The following is a 26,441-nucleotide window of genomic DNA, read 5'->3' on the forward strand; positions in this document are numbered from 1 at the left end:
GTGCGGCGTGTGTGCGGAGGGGGAGGTGGGAGGGCGGGAGGCGAAGAGAGGGAGGGAGGCGGAGGAATGAGAGCGCGAGGCGCTTCTCGTCGGCTCCTTCGCCCGGACGGAAAGAGCCGAGCGCAGCCCGAACGCTCTATTAAAATGGCGGCGGCGTCGGCGGTGGCCGCGGCGTCTGGTCGGTGAAGTGACTCTGCTGCTTCTCTCCCCACCCGCCCCCTCCCTCCCTCTCCCCTCCCCCCGTCCTTCCCCCCCTTCCCAGCCGCCGGCGCCTCAGCGCCCCTCCGGCCTGCGCACCTCCCCTCGCCCCCCTCCTCTCCCCCGCCCGCTCCGGGGACCGCCGGCCCCCTCCCCCATTCTCCTGCTCCCCGCCCCGTCCCCGCCGCCGCCCGCCCTAGTCGCCTCCCCGCCCGGCCGGCCGGCCCCCTCCTCCGCCTCTCTCCCCTCCCCCCCGCCGGTCGGGATCAGTCAGTGCGATCCGAAGCGGGGGAGGGGGGGGGCGGCGGCCGAACGATGTGCGAGAACTGCGCAGACCTGGTGGAGGTGTTAAATGAAAGTAAGTAGCCGCGGCGGCGGCCTGTCGGGGTGCACAGTTTGGGGTCCCCGCGCCGCTCTCCGGCTTCCCCGAGCTGCCGTGGCCTGCGGGAGGCGACGGCCGAGCCGGGCGGCTTGCGGGCCTAGCGCTCCGGGAAGGTGCGCGGTGGCGCGGCCGCTGCGGCGCCTCGGGCCCAGTCCGGCCCGGTTACCTGGGCGCCCGAGAGGGGGCCGTCGCGGAGCTCCGGCGAGGCCGGGCCTGAGCGGTCTCCGCTCTCGGAAAGTTTCCTCATTACAGGTGTCAATTAACGTAGGCACTAATGAGCCTTCGCCTCCTTCGCCCTGCCGGGAAGGTGAGGGGAGGTGGGGTCCGAGGACGAGGCTCTCCTCTGTAGTCCGAACCCTTCGACCCTCCGGCCGCCCTCTTTGATTTTCAGCATGCTGCCTAGGCCTCTTACCTGCTAATTTTCATTATAACTCCCTGCGAGGTGGTTGGTGGTTTTCCCGTCTCTTGGGGGTGTGTGGGTTGTATTAAACCTTTCTCTCTGACCTTAAATAGCTGAAAATGAGCTGATAGTGATGACTGGAACCTTTATACCTATTAAAAAAATTAATTAATGATGTTTCTTCTTAGTGTACCATTCGTCGTTTTAATGGTAAATTCTCTTCTCTTAAGGAGAGTACTGTACTACAGGTACCATCCCGGGATAGTCATGGCCTGTCTCCTGGAATGAAAGGCCTTATTCCGTATGCTTTTATTACAGAGCGTGCACTGCTCTTTTCTAGTTAGATTCCTTTCATTTATTTTACTCCAGACCCTTGTAAGACGGTATTTTAGCTTAAAGAAACAAGACGTATTGCAAACTATTTCTGGGCCCAAAGGCCTAGTTGGACGAGGTGAATTACATAAAAGATTAATTTACAAAAAGTTGATTGTTGAGAAAATACTCACTTACGAACACCTTTTGTGGGTTTTGGATTTGTGTTTTGTGTGTGGTATTTCGAAAGACTTCCAAATTGTCTATTTTCTAATACCATTCTTAAAAACAATTGATTATAAAGTGTATAGTCTTGTTTGTGTTTGAATTTTACTTTATTGACCAAAGGCAATAATAAAAGTGGAAGGGTTCTAGTTTACTTTCAACTCTATTTACTTCCTGACAGGTGGAAGCAGGCTGTTGCACAAATTCAAACTATACAGTATTTGTGTCATTCCAAATTTTCCTAGAATTTTAAGGTTATTTGTATTTATTTTGAGGTACTTTTATTTTTGGTGTAGGTGGTTTATGAAATGATAAACTTAATTCCTTAGTACTTATTTCAGTGAACTCTATTTTAAATGTCTCAAATGTCAGTTGTGTAATTATGGCTTGGTTTTTCTGAAACTGGAAAATGAATAGCTTTGCTGTCTTATATATTAGGAGAAAACTGCTTTTAATAGTTTCGTTGGTGTTTAAAAATTATTTTAAACCTAACTATGACAATTAATTTTAAACATAGTATCTAAAGAAACTAAAGTTTGCTAATCCTTATTACCTTTTGAAAAGAGACATAATGAAGGGTTCTATTGAGGGTTATTTGGGAAACCCCTAGAACTTTGTCTAGAAGCACTCAAAAATGCAATCGATTTATGGAGTTAGCAATTTAGCTTTTGTTACCTTTAATTAAATATGGTTAATTGAACCAGGTTCACAAAATCTGGCCATGCAGACCCTTAAGAAACCTGTTTTAATGAACAGATAAGGATTTTCTGTTTGTGTATGAAAAATACTTTGTTTCTTAATATTTCCTATAAAGCTCAGTTTAAAAATTTGCCCTTTAAACTCTAATCTGACAATGAAGCTTCCTTAAAAAGAAATTACTTCAGTAATTTTATTTGTAGACTATACCAAGCTATGACTAGTTGCTTCTCCACTGCCCCCACCCCCAGTTCTTTTACAGTTGTTTTCATTTTCCCTTTGTGTAGTTCCTGTATCTCAAACATAAGATGCTCAAGTTTCCAGAGAGCAGAGGGTATTACTGTATCTCATTATGGTAACACTTATCCATGACTGGGTTGGAGCCTAATGGCTGGAACTTGATAAAACTTATTGAATTAAAGTAGGTTATAAGTCTTTCTTATAATCTCACAATAATTATATATTAAGTCTGTCCTTTTTTCCCCCATAGGTTGTGTAAAGATGAGCATCATTTCATCCTTGATTAGAAATTCAGAGTTAAAGTCCCAAAATAATGTGCTCAGAATTCATCTTTCAATATAACTCCCCATAACAATTAAGAGAAGAAATAAAATTAGTATATATATATATTTGTTTTTTTATAAGAAACTTTATTCATTTATTTAGGCCACACCGTATGGCACGTGGGATCTTAGTTCCCTGACCAGGGATTGAACCCGAGCCCCCTGCATTGGAAGCACAGAGTCTTAACCACTGGACTGCCAGGGAAGTCCGTAAAATTAGTATATCTTTAGGTGGTGTGTTGGATAGAATTAAAATACCAAAAACTTATTTCTTGTCAAATTTACAAACACTGATCAAACCTAAAGAAGTCTTCCTTGACACACCAGTAAGTGTATAATCTAAAAATTTTGTGTTTTAAATGAAAAGGTAGACATGATGTGGATAGTATAGCTTTATATCTGATATGCTCAGAGTTTTGATAAGGTTAAGGACTTCCTATGAAACGTTTATTTTTAAATCTGGCAGAATGTAATGTAGTTAAACTAAAAATTGATGACAGAAGATAGTAAATAGCTTTCTTTGTCATCAGTTTTTGATGAGAATATTAATATTACCAGTTATACCTCTAGTCCTGCTGAGAATGTGAAGCTCTCAGCATAGAACCATATACAGGTATTCAGACACAGTACAGTTTTGCCTGTAGGTTAAGGGCCCATTGAAGCGTGTCCATGGAACCAGGCTAAGGACTTGGTGATAAGGACCTCCTTATACCCTTTTTTAGTAGTCTTGACGGGTATCTTAAAACTTGAAATTACATTTGAAAATAGCATTTGGCTTTAGTGTTAGAATAACCAGTTTCAACAGTACTAACATATTTGGGTTTTCATATTTTTTTCAATGCTTTGTTTTTAATAAGGAAGATTTTTTTTTTTTTTTTTTTTAAGGGAAGATGTTTTAAAATGTGGAATGTATTGAGTGAACTTTGCACCTATCAGTTTGTGGGGTTGCATTCAGTTTAGCAAATAATTTTAAGTTTATATCCCTTTGCTTGTTCTCTTGACTTTGTATATTTGCTACTTTAATAGCTACCTTTGTGAGCTAGTTTACTAAAGCTAAAAGCATTTCTGAATGTTGAGAAGCTGGAGGCCTGAAATTATGCTCTGGGCTATCAGCGTTGCTAGCTCAACTAGTAAATTGAGGTCACTGTTTGCCTTGGGGTAAATTTCTCCAGAGCAGAGTGAAAATGGCTTTAAATGTACATCCATCTTTTAAACCATTTGTGTGTTGTGGATTTTACTCTGTGTGTTTAGTGAATTAACCCTTTACGAAATGTTTTAAATGGGCAATTCATTTGTCGTTCCTAAGTATCCTTTGTGATAGGCAGGAGCAAGTATTAGTATCTCTCTCTTTTTTTTTTTGGCCTTGCTGTGCAGCTTGCGGGATCTTAGTTTCCCCACCAGGAATTGAACCTGGGCCCACCGCAGTGAAAGCGCAGGGTCCTAACCATTGGGACACCAGGAAATTCCCTAGTATCTCAATTTTAACTGTGAAAACATTGAACCTCAGGCTAAGTGGTTTGCTAAAAATCGCCTGTCACCTGCTTAGTTAGTAGTCAGATCTAAGCTAGAACTCAAGGTATTCCATCAGTATTTGCATTTTTATTTTTAAAGTATACTTTATTGAGCCATTTGTGTTGGGAACTTTTTCCATTCTTTGAGGTAGGTACTTTATCACCCTTTTTAGATAAGAGAACCAAGGCTTAGAGTTTACGTAAGTTGCTTAGAGTCACATGACTTTATTTGGTGGAGTCAGAATTTGCACGGGACTTATCTCACGTCTTCTAGAAGACCATGCTCTTTAACCATTATGCTGTACTGTATAAACTTTACGATGATCTATTCAAATGGAAGACATTATGAATACACTGAATGGCAAAGTAAAAAATTACTAAATTTTTATGTGTTTTCACACATTTGGGCATAATTTTGTGGTAATTGTAGAAAGAATTTAAAAGTGGTGGTAGAGACATTGCTTTGGGAGAGATCCCTGGTGTTCACCTTACTTGCTACAAGTAGTAAATTCTTCTTTCTTCTAAAAGAAAAAAAAAAAATAATAAAAGTGGTGGTAAATGTAGCTGAATGGGAATGTCTTAATATATCTAAATGTTGTTAGCAGTGAGCTCTTTAGTAAACTAAACATTTCTGGGGTTTTTAAAAATATAAGTATATAGGCATGAAAAATCATTAGTAACATAACATTTTTTGGTAGACATTTAATTCTGAAATTTGAACTGATACTGAAAATTGGAAATTTGATTTTACTACAATACAAAATACCAAATTACCAAAATTTTTAATTTGGTAAATTAATCTTGCTAAGAATATATACTCTTAAAACAGTTACTATTTGAAGTACTATTTTTCAAAGATCATAATACAATTTCAACTCATATCTTTATAAAGTAACTTATAAACCATAAAGCACTACAGTGTGTAGATTTTTAATAGCAGACTGCATTGTCAGTGATAGCTATTGATAGCTAGGTTTAGCACTATATTCATGAAACGTGTTAATGTTTCTTATATGTTTAATAATGGGGCTTCCCTGGTGGCGCAGTGGTTAAGAATCTGCCTGCTAATGCAGGGGACACGGGTTTGAGCCCTGGTCTGGGAATATCCCACATGCTGCGGAGCAACTAAGCCCATGTGCCACAACTACTGAGCCAGCGCTCTAGAGCCCGCGAGCCACAATTACTGAAGCCTGTGCACCTAGAGCCTGTGCTCTGCAACAAGAGAAGCCACCGCAGTTAGAAGCCTGCGCACCGCAACTAAATAAAGCCGGCGTGCGGCAATGAAGACCCAAGGCAGCCGAACATAAATAAATAAATAAAATTTAAAAAAAAGAATATGTACTTAAGTTACAGGCCATGCCCCTGCCCCCCCCCCCTTTTTTTAATAGACAACAGCCTCCCTTTCTGGATGCTGAATTCCTTAAAGTCAGGGGTCATATTTTGTTTCTTCTTTTCCCAGTACTAATATAGTGCCTTGTAGAGAGTAGGTGCCTAGTGAATATTTTAGTTAATGAAAAGTTTTTGTAGAAGAATGTGAGTACCTAGGCTCAGTGTTCTTGGGCCTATTGTCAGTAGTGATTTAGATATGAGAGTTTGTGGATTATTATGCTGAAAGTGCAGATTATATTACATATATTGCTTATTCATAAATCAGTAGGTATGTACTTATAATAAGTATCCACCCTAACCAACTGTGTTCTAATTTTTTTCTTAATAAATTTATTTATTTATTTATGGCTGTGTTGGGTCTTTGTTGCTGCACGTGGGCTTTCTCTAGTTGCGGCAAGCCGGGGGTGGCTGTTCGTTGTGCTGCGCAGGCTTCTCATTGCGGTGGCTTCTCTTGTTGAGGAGCACGGGCTCTAGGCGCCCGGCCTTCAGTAGTTGTGGCATGTGGGCTCATTAGTTGCGGCTCATGGGCTCTAGAGCACAGGCTTAAGTAGTCATGGTACATGGGCTTAGTTGCTCTATGGCATGTGGGATCTTCCCGGAACAGGGCTCGAACCTGTTTCCCCTGCATTGGCAGGTGGATTCTTAACCACTGCATCACCAGGGAAGTCCAATATGTTCTAAATTAATAGATAATGCAAAAAGGCAAAAATTTTTCTATATAGGTGGTGAGATTTGAGTCTGTGGGATGAAATTTCACTAAATAACTTTTATTTATGTATTTATTTATGGCTGTATTAGGTCTTCAATGTGGTGTGCGGGCTTCTCATTGAGTGGCTTCTCTTGTTGTGGAGCACAGGCCCTAGGCCTGCGGGCTTCAGTAATTGTGGCACGTGGGCTCAGTAGTTGTGGCTTGTGGGCTCTAGAGCACAGGCTCAGTAGTTGTGGTGCACGGGCTTAGTTGCTCCACGGCATGTGGGATCTTCCCGGACCAGGGCTTGAACCCGTGTCCCCTGCATTGGCGGGTGGGTTCTTAAGCACTGTGCCACCAGGGAAGCCCACTAAATTACTTTTATTTAAGATTTTATATACCAGGAAAATAATTGGACTTTTAACCTTTTAATGTGATTAACACCTGTTAATGTTATTTTTCTCTCAAATTCCATAGAAATTAAAAAGTCTCCAAATGTAGGTTACTCAGTTAATTGAGAACTGATGTAGGATACACATTGCCTCCTCTTGCACCTTTTTAAAATAAATTTATTTATTTATTTTATTTATTTTTGGCTGTGTTGGGTCTTCGTTGCTGTGCATGGACTTTCTCTAGTTGTGGTGAGCAGGGGCTACTCTTCGTTGCGGTATGCTGGCTTCTCATTGTGGTGGCTTCTGTTGCGGAGCACGGGCTCTAGGCACACGAGCTGCAGTAGTTGTGGCTCGCGGGCTCTAGAGCACAGGTTCAGTAGTTGTGGCACACGGGCTTAGTTGCTCTATGGCATGTGGGATCTTCCTGGACCAGGGCTCGAACCTGTGTCCCCTGCATTGGCAGGTGGATTCTTAACCACTGCGCCACCAGGGAAGCCCATTCTCTTGCACTTTTTTAAATTTTAACTATGGAAGGGACAGGTTTCCCTTCCTGCCCTGGCTATAACCTCTTCTAGGGACCTTCTAGTTTACATCCCCTGAAAGACCTTTCTCCCTAACCATCGCTGATTGGATTCCAAATAGACTTCTGACCTGGTGGATTGGTGAGACTGTTGTCCATCAATCAGATTTTTTCCTGTCAGAATGTTTGAACTAAAGAGCCAGGTAAGGCTTCCCTGGTGGCGGAGACTATTTGCAGAAGAGAATTGGGGCAAATTTTTGGAAATAGTTGATATTGAAGCTCTATAAAGAGACAGAAGTTAATACCCTCTTGGCTTTCTTTTTTATTTATTTCTCTGCACCAGGTCTTAATTGTGGCAGGCTCCTTAGTTGTGGCTCCAGGGCTCATTTAATTGTGGCATGCATGTGGGATATAGTTTCCTGACCAGGGGTCACACCCGGGCCCCCTACATTGGGAGTGTGGAGTCTTATACACTCTGCCACCAGGGAAGTTCCCCTGGTGGCTTTCTTCTTTTTGTTTTTTTTTTTTTTTCGGTACGCGGGCCTCTCACTGTTGTGGCCTCTCCCGTTGCGGAGCACAGGCTCCAGACGCGCAGGCTCAGCGGCCATGGCTCACGGGCCCAGCTGCTCCGTGGCATGTGGGATCTTCCCGGACCGGGGCACGAACCCGTGTCCCCTGCATCGACAGGCGGACTCTCAACCACTGCGCCACCAGGGAAGCCCAGCCCCCTGGTGGCTTTCTAATACTGAAGCTAGTGCTCCTATTTAGCTGTCTCCCCTGTACATACTATTTGAGTTAATGTGCAACCAGAAGAGTTTTGATTCAAGTATTGCCCCATGATGAGCTCTCCTGTATTGGAAATTAGGTGTAATCTTCAGCTGTGAGTGCTTCATTATAATCTGGCTTACTTTCTTGGAACATGTTGGGCAGGTGTCATCTGTGGTGTTTGGTGGCAGGAAAAAGCTTAAGAACCTCTGTTGTTTGCGTACTCATCTCTTTACCAGTGTGTTTAGTCTTTTTGAAGAGAATAAAGGTAGCCTTGTTGTTTTTCATTCTAAAAAGGATACCTGCTTTTTTAGAAAAAAATCAAATAGTGCAGAAAATAATAAAGAAAATTAGGATAACCGAAACTGTTTACCAAAGAAATCGTTCATGTTTTGGCAAACATCTCTTAAGTCATTCTTTTCTCTCTTTCCTCAGATACACTATTTCGCGTAAATAAACTGATTACATATTACTCTATATTATTATTTTTTAAAATAAATTTATTTATTTATTTATGGCTGAGTTGGGTCTTCGCTGCTGCCCACGGGTTTTCTCTAGTTGTGGCGAGCAGGGGCCACTCTTCGTTGCGGTGCGCGGGCTTCTCATTGCGGCGGCTTCTCTTGTTGGGGAGCTCGGGCTCTAGGTGTGCAGGCTTCAGTAGTTGTGGCTTGCTCTGGAGTGCAGCCTTAGTAGTTGGGGTGCATGGGCTTATTAGTTGCTCCATGTCACGTGGGATCTTCCCGGACCAGGGCCCGAACCTGTGTCCCCTGCATTGGCAGACGGATTCTTAACCACTGCGCCACCAGGGAAGTCCTTATATTATTTTTACTAATAAGATGTAGCTACCTTTCCATGTTAATATGCGCTTACATTATCATTTTTAATGGCTTTAGTGTAGTATTCCATTACTTGGTCATACTGTAACTTAATCAGTCCTCTAATGATGGGCATTTGGGTTGTTAATGACTTTGTAATTGTCTGATTATCACCTTGAAGATAGCCTCTGAAATCACATTGCTGAGTAGTTCATGCAGCATATCTGGAAGGAAATCTGGCAATATGATAAAACTTTTTAAAAATTGTCCTTCCAACATTAGAGCATGAGTGTAAAGCCTTCATAATCTTAAAGTGTTTATTTTGACTCTGAGGTCTGTGGGGCTGTTTTAGCAATGTATTGGTTCTAAACCACCATAAGACAAATTTGGAAGGGACTTTTTATTCTGGGTAACTTTGCTGCCAGATCATGAACTTTATTCTGATTATTGAGAAAGGCTCAGTAACCAATGATGAATGTAGAAGTATAAGAGCAGTAGTAAGAGCACTAACTCAGAATAAATTGAGACATGAAAATGCTTAAGACAATAGAGCTTTTGAAGTTGTGTTCAAAGTAAGATAAGGGGATAGTGGACCCATTGCTTGGGTGGGTATATTAGAGGGTGGTGATCAGGAGAATGTTGTTTTACTCTAATAATTTTTCCATTTTCCCTTCTAAGAGGAATCCGCAAACCCTCAGGATAAATCTCACATTAAGAGAGACTCTAACCTCTAGATTGGTAAGGAATAATGAGAGCTTTATCAGTAGTGTTAAGAGTTAAAAATCTTCAGGAATGGCAGATTCTTTTCAGCGAAGGGGATAGAGCTATGGTTGTGTGTGATTATGAACCTTTAGCTTATTAAATTTCTAGAAAAGCAGATATTGGCAGGTATTATTTTGGAAGCTATAAGAGAAACTTGCCACTATTAAATAATCAAGCACTTACTAAAGAGTGAAAGGATAGTAAAAAATTGATGTGGCACTAGTAACTTATGTTAAAACAATCTCATTTTATTTTGATATAGAAGTAAATATGGTAAAACCTGGAACTATCACTATAGATATGACATATTTTGATTACATGAAGGCACTTGACAGAATCTGAAGCTATCCCTGTGAAAGAAATGAGGGTTTTTTTTGGTCAACTTTGAGGGATTTCACTGATGGCAAGCCACAGAATCTTGTCCTTAATTCTTTCTTCTTCAAGATTTATAGTAATGAGCCTCAGTTTTGAAACTATTCTTTGGAGTGGCATTGTCCCTATTTCAGGGCAGTGAGGGTGACTTTGGAATCTGTTTCAAGATGAAAAGCTCATTTTGATCTGTTTTGTAAATTGGGGCTCCATGTAAGATTTTTTTGGCAGGGGAGCAAAGGGTGTAGGTGCTTTATAAATAAGCTTGAAAACCATTAACAATGTTGGTGCTGAAAAAGCCAGCACAATATGAAACTGTTTTCAAGTATTGTAGGTAGTAGTGCAGTGCTTATGCAGTTGAAATACTGTGTTGAATTATATACAACACAGAGACAGACAGCTTCTGAAGCTATTTGAATACTGTGCAGTTTCACATATCTTCATGGCACCTCATAAAAATCATGAGAAATAGAATGATTTGGCCAAGGTTACATAGCTAGTAAGTAGCAGAGCTTGGACTAGAATTTAGTTCTTATTCCTACTCAGTATACTTTTCTCTAACCATGCTGTTCTGTTTTTATTTTTTTAAAGAGGAACTTGACTTTGGGAGTTGGGAAACCCATGAAAAACAAAGGGACTATAGAGAGATTAATTCTGGCTAAAGTGGATTAGGCAAGGTTTCAAGGAAAGTGGAAGATGAACTGGGCCTTTAACTGGTTGGAATAGTTACTGGGAATGAGGGGAGTGGACTAGCTTACCAGATTTGTGCGACTCTGCATGACATAGGCACTGCTAACCTCATCCCCTTGCTTGCTTTGTTTTCTTTCAGTGATGTTCTTTACTGCCATTGAGCCTTTATTTTTCCCTGGAACTTAATCACCTTTCTATGCCTTTAGTTTTTCAGAGAGGCCTTTATTGAGCATCCAGTCTGAAGTAGTTCAGGTTCTTATCCTTCATAGCACTTACAACAGTTTAAACTATTTTTATTTTTTATTTATTTATTTTATTTATTTGGTTGTGCTGGCTCCTTAGTTGTGGCATGCATGTGGGATCTAGTTCCCTGACCAGGGATCGAACCCGGGCCCCCTACATTGGGAGTGTGGAGTCTTAACCACTGTGCCACCAGGGAAGTCCCCACTTACCACAGTTTAGAATTATGTATTTATTTTTATTTACTTATTTAATGTCTTTTTAGTTTTTATTTTTTTTGGCTGCACCGCGTGGCTTGTGGGATCTTAGCTCCCTGATCAGGGATTGAACCCTCGCCCTCAGCAGTGAACACGCAGAGTCCTAACCACTGGACCACCAGAGAATTCCCTTTAATGTCTTTTTATTATACAGGGTTACAAGTTCTGTGATTGTGACTAGCTTACATTAACTGAGTTTCACAGTGTCTACACATACTAGGATCAATATGTATCTGCTAAAATATCTGAAAAATCTTAAGATCACTGGAGGTGGTTAATGGAAGATGAGGGTAGGCTGGATGTGGTAGTTTTTCCTGTTTTCTCAAATTTTGGGGACATTTCAAGTACTGTCAATCCTTGCTTTTGTGATGTCTTGCTCAGCACCCCCCTTCATAAAAAGGTGCTTCATTGATTTAAAAAAAAAAAAAACCCTCATTTTGTTAAGTTGTGTTTTGTTTTTTTCCCTGAATGTCCCTTGAGATTAACCCTTATGGATTAAAAATCTAAGATTGGGAATTAGTTTTTGAACCCAAGTCAGGACTCTGTTGCAAGAACCAGAAAGAACACCCCATTTGGCAGAAAGGAAAAGGAGTTTTTTATTTTATTTTTAATTAAAAAAAATTTATTATTTGTTCATTTTTGGCTGTGTTGGGTCTTAGTTGCTGCGCGCAGGCTTTCTCTAGTTGTGGCGAGCGGGGGCTACTCTTCGTTGCGGTGCACGGGCTTCTCATTGCAGTGGCTTCTCTTGTTGCGGAGCATGGGGTCTAGGCACGCGGGCTTCAGTACTTGTGGTGCACGGCCTCAGTAGTTGTGGCTCGCAGGCTCTAGAGCGCAGGCTCAGTAGTTGTGACGCACGGGCTTAGTTGCTCCGCGGCATGTGGGGTCTTCCTGGACCAGGGCTCGACCTGTGTCCCCTGCCTTGGCAGGCGGATTCTTAACCACCACGCCACCAGGGAAGTCCTGAAAAAGGAGTTTTTAAAAAGTTGTAACTGAGCAGTGCAGGTGTGTGCTATGTTCTGGTATGGTCTACTCTTTTTTTGTTTGTTTGATTTTGTCTTTTAATTGAAGTATAGTTGATTTACAGTGTTGTGCTAATTTCTGCTGTACAGTGAAGTGATTCAGTTATACATGTATATACGTTATTTTTTATATTCTTTTCCCATTATGATTTGTCACAGGATATTGAATATAGTTTCCTTGTGGTATACAGTAGGACCTTGCTGTTTATCCATTCTGTATATAATAGTTTGCATCTACTAACCCCGAACTCCCGATCCATCCCTCCCCCACCCCCCCCACCTTGGTAACCACAAGTATGTTCTCTCTGACTGTGAGTCTGTTTCTGTTCTGTAGGTAGGTTTATTTGTGTCATATTTTAGATTCCACATATAAGTGATATCATATGGTATTTGTCTTTTTCTTTCTGACTTGCTTAGCTAAGTATGATGAGCCCTGGGTCCATCCATGTTGCTGCAAATGGCATTATTTCATTCTTTTTTATGGCTGAGGTGTATTCCATTGTATATGCGTACCACATTTCCTTTATCTGTTTGTCTGGTGATGGACATTTACATTGTCCCATATCTTGGCTATTGTGAATAGTGCTGCTGTGAACGTAAGGGTGTGTGTATCTGTTTGAATTAGTTTTGTCCGGATAAATGCCCAGGAGTGGGATTGCTGGATCATATGGTAGTTCTCGTTGTAGTTTTTAAAAAAAATAAATTTATTTACTTTATTTATTTATTTTTGGCTGCATTGGGTCTTCGTTGCTGCGCACAGGCTTTCTCTAGTTGTGGCGAGCGGGGGCTGCTCTTCGTTGTGGTGTGTGGGCTTCTCATTGCGGTGGCTTCTCTTGTTGTGGAGCATGGGCTCTAGGCATGTAGGCTTCAATAATTGTGGCATGTGGGCTCAGTAGTTGTGGCTCGTGGGCTCTAGAGCGCAGGCTCAGTAGTTGTGGTGCACGGGCTTAGTTGCTTCGCGGCATGTGGGATCTTCCTGGATGAAGGCTTGAACCCGTGGCCCCTGCATTGGTGGGCGGATTCTTAACCACTGTGCCACCAGGGAAGCCCCTATTTTTAGTTTTTTGAGGAACCTCCATACTGTTTTCCATAGTGGCTGAACCAATTTACATTCCCACCAACAGTGTAGGAGGGTTCCTTTTCTCCTAGTGTGGTCTACTCTTAATCTGCAGATTCATAGCATTATCAAGACTTCATTTCTCTGTGGCTTGCTCTGCTGTGCCTCCTTGGTTTTGACCTTAGTTTGGCCCTTCTCAGAGTAGCAGAAATGGCTACTGCACACCATCTTTATACTACACTGTTTGCAAATCACATGTTTATACTACGCAGAGCAAAAAAGAGAGAATCTCTTCTGAAACCTACTGTACAAGAACAAGGAAGCTGCTTTTTCCAAAACCTGGCTAGCAGATGGTGCTTCATAGATCATTGGCCCATGTTTTTATTATGGGCCTTATTCCTGAAGTAGAGTTCAAAGAGGATGGATTTTGGTTGGCTTAAACTGATATTCCTGAAGCTGATCCCACCAAACCTCATAGCTAAAAAATGGTAAGTGTTACCCCAAAAGAAATTTGGCATGTTGTGATTATGAAGAAGGTGAAATTGTTTTTGGACAGCAAGCACACAGATATCTAGTACACTGGTATACTGAAAACTTTTTTTTTTTTTTTGGCAGTTTTGTAACTTTTTTTGACAGTCAACAGTTAGTTCTCATCCACATCAACTAAGTTTTTGAAAGTGGTGACAGGTACCTAGGTAACCAACGTATAGAGTTTGTCTATTTATTTTATAAGTGTATTTTTTTAAAAAAATTATTTATTTAGGCTGCACTGGGTCTTAGTTGCGGCATGCGGGAGCTTAATTGTGGCATGCAGACTTCTTGGTTGTGGCATGCATGCGGGATCTAGTTCCCTGACCAAGGATCGAACCTGGGCCCCCTGCATTGGGAGCGTGGAGTCTTACCAGGGAAGTCCCTAGAGTTTGTTTATTGAATCTTCATCCTCATTGTGTTTTCTGGATAACCACACATGGATACAGTATGGGACATTCCTAATTCTTTGGCTCATACTGTTTTGTTGAGCATGGTGTCAGTGTGCACATCTGGAGATCCTGTTTTCTAAATGGCAGATTTCTGGATCTCTTTCAGTGCTTGAGGGGCACGCTTCTTGAAGCTGACTCTGGATGCACTTGTGAATGTTGATGGTATAGTCTCTGGTTGCTAACCAGAATGGTTGAATGGCCTTCTTCTCTTCACCCTTCTTTGCAGGAGTCGTTCTGCTGGGTCCAGTTTGGAAAATTGAAAACCATTTCTTTTTGTTTGTTTGCTTGCTTGTTTAAATTTCATTCATTCATTTATTTATTTTTGGCTCTGTTGGGTCTTTGTTGCTGCTTATGGGCTTTCTCTAGTTGTGGGGAGCAGGGGCCACTCTTTGTTGTGGTGCGCAGGCTTCTCATTGCGGTGGCTTCCTTGTTGCGGAGCGCGGGCTTTTAGGTGCGCGGGCTTCCGTAGTTGTGGCATGTGGGCTCAGTAGTTGTGGCTCGCAGGCTCTAGAGCGCATGCTCAGTAGTTGTGGCGTATGGACTTAGCTGCTCCATGTCACGTGAGATCTTCCTGGACCAGGGCTCGAACCCGTGTCCCCTGCATTGGCAGGCGGATTCTTAACCACTGCGCCACCACGGAAGTCCCAAAAACCATTTTTTTTTTAACATCTTTATTAGAGTATAATTGCTTTACAGTGGTGTGTTAGTTTCTGCTTTATAACAAAGTGAATCAGTTATACATATACACATGTCCCCATATCTCTTCCCTCTTGCATCTCCCTCCCTCCCACCCTCCCTATCCCACCCCTCTAGGTGGTCACCCACCTAGCTGATCTCCCTCTGCTATGCGGCTGCTTCCCACTAGCTATCTATTTTACGTTTGGTGGTGTATATATGTCCATGCCACTCTCTCACTTTGTCCCAGCTTACCCTTCCCCTCCCCGTATCCTCAAGTGCATTCTCTAGTAGGTCTGCATCTTTTTCCAAAAACCATTTCTTAACATTCTATTTACTGACTTGATTATTTTTTGTGTGTCTTACCTTAACTCTTTATGTTTGAATACTTTTTTTCAATATATAACAAATATATTGAATATTTTATACATGTAAGCATTTGCTGTATGCTGTGGTAGATACAGAGATACATTTAGCTGTATATCTATTCTTAAGGAAGGTCAGAGTACAATACAGATGAGGCAGTAGGATAATAGTTGAGTGATCATTGATCTTACAGACCTGAGTTCAAGTCTTGTTCCTGTCATTTATTAGATCTCTGGCTTTGGTTATGTTCCTTAATCTCTTAGTGCCTTCTTACTTACTTGAAAATGAGGATAATAATGACTTAAATACAGGGATTTTGTGAGGATTAAATAAGATAATGCATATCAACACTTAACACAGTGCCAGTGTAAGAAATATACAAAAAACAATGGTATGAAAAGACAAATGGTAAATTCCATTAAAGTATATATAGCTGAAGTGCAGTGGGAGGAGTTTAGTTTTCTAAGATTGGAGAAGGCTTCATGGAGTTGATAGAATTTAAGTTGATCTTTGAGTAATTTTCTTTTTAATGATTGCAATTGGAGAAATGGTTATTTCAGTAAAAAGAGTTTTGTTAAAACTTTGGTATATATTATTCCAGCTAATTTTCGGTATTTATAAAAAATTGATTTCATATGTACTGTTTGCTTTTTTAAGGAGCATTTTCTCATTTACTTATGTATATCTGAGAACAGAATTTAATGGCAGCCTACTTTTAGTCTTTTGAATATAACACGTATTTAACTAGCGTTTTTCCTGTGAAGAAAAAAATAAATTAAAATATCCTTGCGCATAGAAATTTGGGTCATGTCCAGGGTCAATAGGTAGAAACTTTTAAGGCTTCTGTTGGTAAATTGCCTACTAGAAGTGTTATACTAATTTATACCCCAACAGTAGTATTTGAGAGTGCCTGTTTATTTGCATTAGATATTTTGAAGAATCCATATAGTAGAGGAAAAACAGATATAGTCACTATCCAAAACTACTTGGTTCCTGCAAGAGTTCAGATATTGAGGATTATTGCATTGTTTGTATTGACATATTTGGTTTCTGAGTTTTATTTATTTATTTTAAATTTATTTATTTATGGCTGCGTTGGGTCTTCGTTGCTGCGTGCGGGCTTTCTCTAGTTACGGCGAGTGGGGGCTACTCTTCCTTGCAGTGAGCGGGCTCCTCATTGTAGTGACTTCTCTTGTTGTGGAGCCCAGGCTCTAGGTGCATGGGCTTCAGTATTTGTGGTACGCGGGCTCAGTGGTTGTGGCTCGTGGGCTCTGGAGCGCAGACTCAGTAGTTGTGGCACACGGGCTTAGTTTTCTCTGCAGCATGTGGGATCTTCCCAGACCAGGGCTTGAACCCGTGTTCCCAGCATTAGCAGGCGGATTCTTACCCACTGTGCCACCAGGGAAGTTCTGGTTCCTGAGTTTTAATGAGTATTCTACTGTTATTTAGAAAAGCTTTTCCCACTCTGAGATCAGATATTCAGTTAAGCTTTTTTCTAGTTTTTATGAATTGTTTAATTTTTAATCCATCTAGAATTTATTTTGGTGTAAGTTATGAAGTGGATCTAATATTAGTTTTTCCAAACTATTACTCATTGATCTTAGCGTCCATCTAGTTTTTCACTGTTTTGATATGCCACCTCTGTCTTATACAGAATTTTTGAGTATATTCCTGGAGGTCTATTTTTAAGCTTTTTATTGTTTAATTGTTTGGTTTTAATTTAGTTGCTTCATGATATATTTTAGTACCTGAAAATATTAAACCACATTGCTAGTGAAAAGTTACTTATTCCTTGAGGTAAAACTTTAGAATTCTTTTGTTGTTGTGTTGCCCCCCTTGCCTCACATTCTGTTGGAATTTTTATTGAAATTGCATAATGTTTTTAAATAGGAGCATGAGTTGACATCTTACAGTATTGATTCTGCCACTTCAGGAAGCATAATGTGCTTTCCCATTTATATAATCTTTGTGAAACTTTGTGGGGTTTTTCCTTTATGTAGATTCTGCACGTTTCCTTTATAATTATTCCTAGGTATTTTTATTTCTTCTTATAAATTGAATTTTCACACACCTTTATCATTAATTATTTTGCTTTATTTTGATAACAGTTTTATTGAGATACGTACCTTACATGTCACCCATTAAAACTGTACAACTCCGTGGCTTTCACTGTATTCACAGAATTATGCAATCATCACCACAGTCAATTTTAGAGCACTTTCATCACCTCAGAAAGAAACCCCACACCTTTTAACTATAACTCTAAATCCCCTGTCCTCCCAGCCCTAAGCAAGAGTCTACTTTCCCTATGTATTTGCCTATTTTGAGTCTTTCATATAAATGGAATAATAGTATATCTTGTGACTGACTTCTTTCACTTAGCATATTTTCAAGATTCATCCATGTTGGACATGTATCAGTTCTTCATTCCTTTCTGTGACTGAATAATAGACATTGTATGAACATAGTCCATTTTTTTTTTCTTTTTTTGGCCGCACCGTGTGGCATGCAGGATCTTCCCCGACCAGGGATCAACAAACCCTTGCCTCCTGCAGTGGAAGCATGGAGTCTTAACCAGTGGACCAGGAGGGAAGTCCCCACATTTTGTTAATGCATTCATCAGTTGATGGACATTTGGGTTGTTTCTACCTTTTGGCTCTTATGAATAATGCTTCTGTGAACATTTGTGTAAAACGTTTTCCATGGACTTAGTTTTTACTTCTCACAGGTACCTGGGAGTGGAATTACGTGGTCAAACGGTAACTCAGTTTTACATTTTGAAAAACTGCCAAACTGTTTTCCAAAATGATGCAACATTTTATATTCCCTTCAGCAGTGTATGAGGGTTCCAGTTCCTCAACATCCTCATCAACACTTGTTATTTTGACTGTTTTATTCTAGCCATCCTAGTGAGCTTAAAGTGGTATCTCATTGTGTTTTGTTTTTTTAATGTGGAATCTTTAGTTGTGGCATGCGGGATCTTTTTTGTTGTTGTTGCGGCATGCAGACTCTTAGTTGCGGCATGTGGGATCTAGTTCTCTGAGCAGGGATTGAACCCAGGCCCCCTGCATTGGGAGCATGGAGCCTTAGCCACTGGACCACCAGGGAAGTTCCTCTCACTGTGGTTTTGATTTGCCTTTCCCTGTTGAATGATGATGATGAATATCTTTTCATATGCTTATTTATCATTTGTATATCTCCTTTGGAGAAATGTCCATTCAGATCCTTTGCTCACTTTTTAATTGGGTTATTTATTTTTTATTATTGGGTTGTCAGAGTTCATTAATATATATTCTAGACACGCGTCCCTTATCAGATATATATAATTCGCAAATTTTTTCTCCCATACCGTGGGTAGTCTTTTCACTTTATCACTACTGTTCTTTGAAGCACAAAAGGTTTTAATGTTGAAGTTCAGTTTATTTATTTCTTTTGTTGCTTGTGCTTTTGGTATCATGTCTATTGCCAGAATGCATTGCCAAATCCAAAGGCATGAAGAACTTACCCCTATGTTTTCTTGTAAGTTTAATAGTTTTGGTTCCTATATTTAGGTCTTTGATCCATTTTGAGTCAATTTCTTGCACACGGTATGAGGTAAGGGTCCAACTTCATCCTTTTGTATGAGGCTGTCCAGTTGTTCTGCCACCATTTGTAGAAAGACATTTTCCATTGAGTGATCTTGGCAGCTTTGTTGAAAATCAGTTGACTGTGGATGAATGGGTTTGTTTTTGGACTCTCATTTCTTCTTCTTCTTTTTTTTTTTTTAAAGCAGACATCCCTTCTTTTATTTATTTATTTACTTATTTATTTATTTGGCTGTGTTGGGTCTTCGTTGCCGTGCGCAGGCTTTTCTCTAGTTGCGGTGAGCGGGGGCCACTCCTCGTTGTGGTGAGCGGGCCTCTCATTGCGGTGGCCTCTCCCACTGCAGAGCACGGGCTCTAGGCGTGCGGGCCTCAGCAGTTGTGGCACACGGGCTCAGTAGTTGTGGCACACGGGCTCAGTAGTTGTGGCTTGCGAGCTCTAGAGCTCAGGCTCAGCAGTTGTGGTGCACGGGCCCAGCCGCTCCGCGGCATGTGGGATCTTCCCGGACTGGAACATGAACCCGCGTCCCCTGCATCGGCAGGCGGACTCTCAACCACTGCGCCACCAGGGAAGCCCCAGAGTATAAGTTTTGCATTTCTTCTTATTAAATATATTCCCAAGAATTTTATTTTATTTTTTTAAGTCATGAGATGTCACATTAAAGTCTCCTTTTTTAAAAAAGTATTTATTTATTTATTTTATTTTTGACTGCGTTAGGTCTTAGTTGCAGCACGTGGGCTCTAGTTGAGGCACGTGAGCTCAGTAGTTGTGGTGCGTGGGCTTAGATGCCCTGCAGCATGTGGAATCCTAGTTCCCTGACCAGGGATCGAACCCACATCCCCTGCATTGGAAGGCAGATTCTTTAGCACTCGACCACCAGGGAAGTTCCGAATTTTATTGTTTCTGATGTAAATGGAATTGTTTTGTACGTTTCATTTAAAAATTTTTTAAAAAATTTTTGGCTGCATTGCGTCTTCATTGCTGCGTGCAGGCTTTCTCTAGTTGCGGTGAGCGGGGGCTACTCTTCGTTGCGGTGCACGGGCTTCTCATTGCGGTGGCTTCTCTTGTTGAGGAGTGCAGGCTTCCATAGTTGTGGCACGTGGGCTCAGTAGTTGTGGCTCTTGGGCTCTGGAGTGCAGGCTCAGTAGTTGTGGCACATGGGCTTAGTTGCTCCGTGGCATGTGGAGTGCTCTTGGACCAGGGCTCGAACCTGTGTCCCTTGCATTGGCAGTGCCACCAGGGAAGTCCTCTGTTTCATTTTTGCATTGCTTGTTGCTAGTATATAGAAATACAATTGATTACTTGTTTATTAATTTTCTTTAGTGATTCCTTAAGACTTTCTTAGGATTTATACAAGATCATGTCATCTGTGAATAGAAACAGTTTTACTTCCTTTTCAATTGGGATATGTTTTGTTTCATATAACCCTTTATTATTAAATCTGTATCTTCATTTGGTTCCATCAGTGGTTCTTAAAGTTTGATGTGTGGACCCTGGGGGTCCCAGAGAGCCTTTCAAGGGGTCTGAGAGGTAAGTCATATTTGCCTTTTGGTTAATATTTTCACTGGTACTGCAAAGGCATGGTGGATAAAACACATTGCAGGAAATAACACAGTGCACTAAGTAGTTAATGTAATCTTTGCTGCCAAGCACTTGCTGTTTAAAAAAAAATGTTCACTTTATGCCTTTGATGAAGCAATGGATATTAATATTATTAAATCTCAGAAGCTTATGTGCATGTCTTTTAATATCCTGTGATGAAATGAGAAATGCATATAAAGCATTTCTTTTGTTTACTGCAGTAAGATGGTTGTCTTAAGGAAGTGCCCTCATGTGATTGAGTTGTAAGCTGAACTAGCTGCTTTTTTCATGAAACTCCATTTTTATTTGAAAGAATGATTAACTCAGAGGTTATCCAGATTTGGGTATATGGCGTGCATTTTCTGGAATGAATGAGGCAAGCATGTCACTTCAAAGAAGACTGATGGTGTTAGTTGCCAGTGATAAAATTGAGCTTTCAAGAAAAAAATTAAGATTTGGAAAACTTGTACCTGTCACTGAGTTTGACAGCTGCCCAAAACGTACGGATTTTTTTACGAGATTGATGGAACTATTAATAATGATATGATTTTTTGATATTGTGTAATGAAATATGTCAACACTGGAAAGATCTACATAACTTAGTGAGCCAGTATTTTCCATATCACCAGTGCATGATGTTACAAAATCGTTTATGGTCAAAAGGTCTATTCAGAGAGCAAGATAGATCAGTGGATTTTAATGTAACAGTACCGATAAAGTTTTAGATTTCATATTGCAACTTGTCTTTTAGAAATTAACACTCGGGGCTTCCCTGGTGGTACAGTGGTTAAGAATCCGCCTGCCAATGCAGGAGACACGGGTTTGAGCCCTGGTCCAGGAAGATCCCACATGCTGTGGAGTAACTAAGCTCATGCACCACAACTACTGAAGCCCGCGCGCCTAGAGCCTGTGCTCTGTGACAAGAGAAGCCACCGCGATAAGAAGCCTGCGCACCGCAACGAAGAGTAGCCCCCACTCCCCACAACTAGAGAAAACCTGCACCCAGCAACAAAGACCCAATGCAGCCAAAAATAAATAAGAATAAAAATAAATTAATTAAAAAAATTAACACTCATTGAGTTTTGGTGTAATATCGAAGAATATCCAAAATTATCTGACAGGGCTGTTAAAATAGTCCTCTTATTTCCATGTTCAGATCTTTTAAGGATGGATTTTCTTTATTTGCTTTACCAAAACTATATGGCAGCATATAGAATGCAGAAGCAGTTAATGAGAATCCAGCTGTTTTCTATTAAGCCAGACCCTAAAGATATTTTCAAAAATTTAAAACAGCGCCACTCAAGTCACTGATTTTTTAAAAATGGAAAACAGGTAATGAATTTATCGCTTATAAACTATTGAATAAATATTTCTAAATTTTAATTCAAAACACAATAAATACTGATAAATATAAATCACCTAAACATAAGTTCTTTAAAGTTTTCAGTTTTTTTTTTTGTTTTTTGTTTCATTTTTGCAGTATGCGGGCCTCTCACTGTTGTGGCCTCTCCCGTTGCGGAGCACAGGCTCTGGACGCGCAGGCTCAGCGGCCATGGCTCACGGGCCCAGCCGCTCCGCGGCATGTGGGATCCTCCTGGACCAGGGCATGAACCCATGTCCCCTTCATCGGCAGGCGGACTCTCAACCACTGCGCTACCAGGGAAGCCCCAAGTTTTCAGTTTTTAAGCACGTGAAGGAGCCCTGAAAACAAAGTTTGAGAACTGCTGGGCTGCATAATCTTAAAATTTTCCCCTTCCTTATTCAGGGTTTTGTTACTCTAATCTCTTCGGTATGGAGATTACTCAGGGTTTAGTCCTTTGCTGTGTATATTATGAAGAGGTTGAAGTAAGGATTCAGTCTACTGCCATGACTTCATTATCTTTCAGAGTATATTTCTAGCACTGACTGATTTTCCAAGTGTCAGACCAATATCCTTAACTTAGTTCTAGACTTTTTTTTTTTTTTTTTTGCGGTACGCTGGCCTGTCACTGTTGTGCCCTCTTCCGTTGCGGAGCACAGGCTCCGGACGCGCAGGCTCAGCGGCCATGGCCCACGGGCCCAGCTGCTCCGCGGCATGTGGGATCCTCCCGGACTGGGGCACGAACCCGTGTCCCCTGCATCGGCAGGCGGACCCTCAACCACTGCGCCACCAGGGAAGCCCCCTAGACATCTTTAGTTAAGTATCCTTCATCCTCAAATTCAACAGAAGTAAAACTGAGTCCTTCATCTTGTACTCATATTTTTTTTTTGCTTGCTTCTTTATGTAAATCTTGCTTAACTATGAATTTCTCACACTGGAATTTATTTTAGTATTCTACCTTCCGTACTTTAGAATGATGCCTCTGGAACTTTAATGTACATATGATCACCTGGAGATTTTCTTAAAAAGGCAGATTAATTCAAGCAGTCTGGAATTTTGCCTGAGAGTCTTCATTCTAAGAAAGCTTCCACATGATGCTGATGTTGTTGGTCTTTAGTACACACTTTGAGTAGCAAGGCCTTAGAATACGTTAATTCCATTTATTCTGTTCCTGTCTTTTATACTATTGTTGTAGTGTATTTTAATTACTTACATGTATATATATTTATTGTTTTTTGCGGTACGTGGGCCTCTCACTGTTGTGGCCTCTCCCGTTGTTGAGCACAGGCTCCGGACGCGCAGGCTCAGCAGCCATGGCTCGCGGGCCCAGCCGCTCCGCGGCATGTGGGATCTTCCCATACCGGGGCACGAACCTGCCCTGCATCGGCAGGCGGACTCTCAACCACTGCGCCACCAGGGAAGCCCAATTACTTATATTTTTAAAGTTCAGTAAGACGTTATTGTCAAGTCAGTATTCATTTAGATTTACGCACTTTTATCCTTTCTGTTGCTGTTCATTTTCTTTTGCATCTCTGGGCTTTCATCTGGGACCATTTTTCTTTTAGAATTTCCTTTAGTGTGGTTCTCCTGTGGATGATCTTTCCCATATTTGCTTGTCTTTTAAAATGAAGATAAAATATATTTTCAGACAACAAACACTTAAATAGGGTATTGAATTACAGATTTGTGGGTGCTGTTGCTTCTTTCAATAAGTCATTCCATTTAAAAAAATTTTTGGCTTAAATAGTTTATACTGAGAATTCAGCCATCAGTTTTACTATTGCTTCTTTAAAGGTAAGTTTTTTCTTCATCTGTCTGATTTTAAGATTTTCTTATTGTCTTAGGTCTTCAGCAGTTTTACTGTGATGTGTCTACGTCTCTTTTTGTATTTATTTGCGAACGATTCATTCTTGAATCTGGTTTGAGCTTTAAAAAGTTAGTTTTGTAGCCATTGTTTCTTCAAGTATATGTCCTGCTTCATGATTTCATCACTTTTTGGAATTCCAGTTACATAAATGCTATATGTTTTTCATCATCTTCCTTCTCTCTTTTGCTCTTCTGTATTTTCCATCCTTTTGTCTTTTGTGTGTCTGTACTTCAGTCTAGATATTTATTTTTGACCTACCTTCCTTAAGTTGTATGTAATCTAGTATTAAAGCCATGTATTGAGATCTTAATTCCAGTTATTGTATATTTTCATTGTAAAGCTTTTGATTCTCTTAATAGTTTTCAGAACTTTGCTGAAATTCTTTATCTTAACATCTACTGTCTTGAACATATTACTGTTATAAAGTTCAGGTCTGATAACTAATTAATCTCATTTTTTTCTTACTTTCTTTTCCCCTCTGTTTTGATTATGTGGTTTATGGTCTTGTTTTTTGGTATGCTTGATAATTTTTTTTTAACTTTGTTATAGAAAAACTTAGTCATGTGTAGAAGTAGGAAGGTTCATAGCAATGATGTTTATGAATCTGTCACTCAATCAATAATTACTAGCTCATAGACAATTTTGTTTCATTTGTATCCTCCTCATTCCCTTTCCCCCACCCACTGTATGATTTTCAAGCAAATCCAAGTATTATATGTTACCTGTATACATTTCAGTGTAGTTCTCTAAAAGACAAATACTTTAAAAATACATAACCACAAAAAAAAATACATAACCACAATATCATCATTACAACTAAAAAATTAAGAGTAATGTAATACAAAACATCTAGTGGTCAAATTTCCCTCATTGTCTGAATTTTTTAAAGTTTTATTTAATTTTTCCTTTAAAATTTGAATCAAGGTTCAGATAAAGTCTATTGTAGTGGCTGATTTTTTTTTTTCTTCCCCGCTGCACAGCTTGCGGGATCTTAGCTCCCCGACCAGGGATTGAACCTGCACCCTTGGCAGTGAAAGCATGGAGTCCTAACCACAGGACTGCCAGGGAATTCCCAAACTTATTCATCTTGTAACTAGAAGTTTGTACCCTTTGACCAACATCGTCCCATTTCTTCCACCCCCCACTCTCCTGGCAACCGCCATTCTAACTCTCTTTTTCTGTGAGTTCAGCTTTTTAAGATTTCATGTATAAGTGAGAATATATAATGTTTGTCTTTCTCCGACTTACTTCACTCAGCATAATGCCTTCAAGGTCCATCCATGTTGTCACAGATGCCTGAATTTATTCCATTATATATATGTACCACAGCTTCCTTATCCATTCATCCATCAGTGGACACGTAGGTTGCTTCCATTTCTTGGCTTTTTGTTGTGAATAATGCTGCATTGAACATGGGGGAATTACTGTCTCTTTTAGATAGTAATCCATTTCCTTTGGATATGTACCCATAAGTGGGATTGCTAGATCATGTTCTATTTTTGCATTTTTTGAGGAACCTCCATACTGTTTTACACTGTGGCTGTACCAATTTACATTCCCACTTACAGTCCACCAGGGTTCCCTTTTCTCCAAATCATCAAAAACACTTGTTATCATTTGTCTTTTTTTTTTTTTTTCTGGTATGTGGGCCTCTCACTGTTGTGGCCTCTCCTGTTGTGCTCCGGACACGCAGGCTCAGCGGCCATGGCTCATGGGCCTAGCCGCTCTGCGGCATGTGGGGTCTTCCCAGACCGGGGCACGAACCCGTGTCCCCTGCATCGGCAGGCGGACTCCCAACTGCTGCGCCCCCAAGGAAGCCCATCATTTGTCTTTTTGATGATGACCATTCTAACAGATGTGAGGTGATAGCTCATTGTAGTTGATTTGCAGTTCCCTGATGATTTGTGGTGTTGAACATCTTTTATGTTCCTGTTGGCTATTTGTATGTTGTCTTTGGAAGACTGTCTATTCGGGTCATTTGCCGTTTTTTAATTGGTTATTTGATTTTTTTTGCTATTGAGTTGTATGAGTTTCTTATATATATATTTTAAATTTTTTATTATTTTTAAAGATTTTTTTGATGTGGACCATTTTTAAAGTCTTCATTGATTTTGTTACAGTATTGCTTCTGTTTTTTATGTTTTGGTTTTTTGGCTGTGAGGCATGTGGGATCTTAGCTCCCCGACCAGGGATCGAACCTGCGCCCCCTGCATTGGAAGGCGAAGTCTTAACCACTGGACTGCCAGGGAAGTCTCCTTTATATATTCTAGGTATTAACTGTTTATAAGATAAATGGTTTGCAAGTATTTTCTCCCATTCTGTAGGTTGATTGTTTCTTTTGCTGTGCAGAAGCTTCTTAGTTTGATGTAGTCCTACTTGTTTATTTTGTTGTTGTTGCTTGTGCTTTTGGTTGTGATAGCCAAAAATTTGTTACCAAGACCACTGTAAAGTAACTTTTCCTCTCTGTTTTTGGTTTTAGGTCTTATATTTGAGTCTTTAATCCATTTTAAGTTAATTTTTGTGTATGGTGTAAGGATCCAGTTTCACTCTGTTGTGTGTAGCTATTCAGTTTTCCCAACACCACGTATTGAAGACTGTTCTTTCCCCGTTGAATATTCTTGCCTCACTTGCCAAATATTAGTCAACCATTTACGCATGAGTTTATTTCTGACCTTTTCATTCTGTTCCGTTGGTCTGTGTGTCTCTTTTTATTCCAGTACTGTTTTATCATAATTTTTTTAAAATTATCATAATTTTGTAATATAATTTGAAATCAGGAA

General features: G+C 40.4%; 1 protein-coding gene across 9 annotated transcripts in view; it reads left to right on the forward strand.

The window, feature by feature from the left end:
• Positions 1 to 364: 364 nt before the first annotated feature.
• USP34 (ubiquitin specific peptidase 34) overlaps positions 365 to 26,441 on the forward strand; it is a 231,362-nt gene continuing 205,285 nt past the window's right edge. For all 9 annotated transcript variants that reach the window (XM_079941554.1, XM_079941552.1, XM_079941557.1 and 6 more), the window contains exon 1: positions 365 to 556. In XM_079941554.1, coding sequence (XP_079797680.1) covers positions 514 to 556 — 43 coding nt within the window. In that variant the 5' untranslated portion in view covers positions 365 to 513. The remainder of the gene's footprint in view (positions 557 to 26,441) is intronic.

This window comes from Stenella coeruleoalba, assembly GCF_951394435.1.
Source record: "Stenella coeruleoalba genome assembly, chromosome: 13".
Taxonomy (NCBI): domain Eukaryota; kingdom Metazoa; phylum Chordata; class Mammalia; order Artiodactyla; family Delphinidae; genus Stenella; species Stenella coeruleoalba.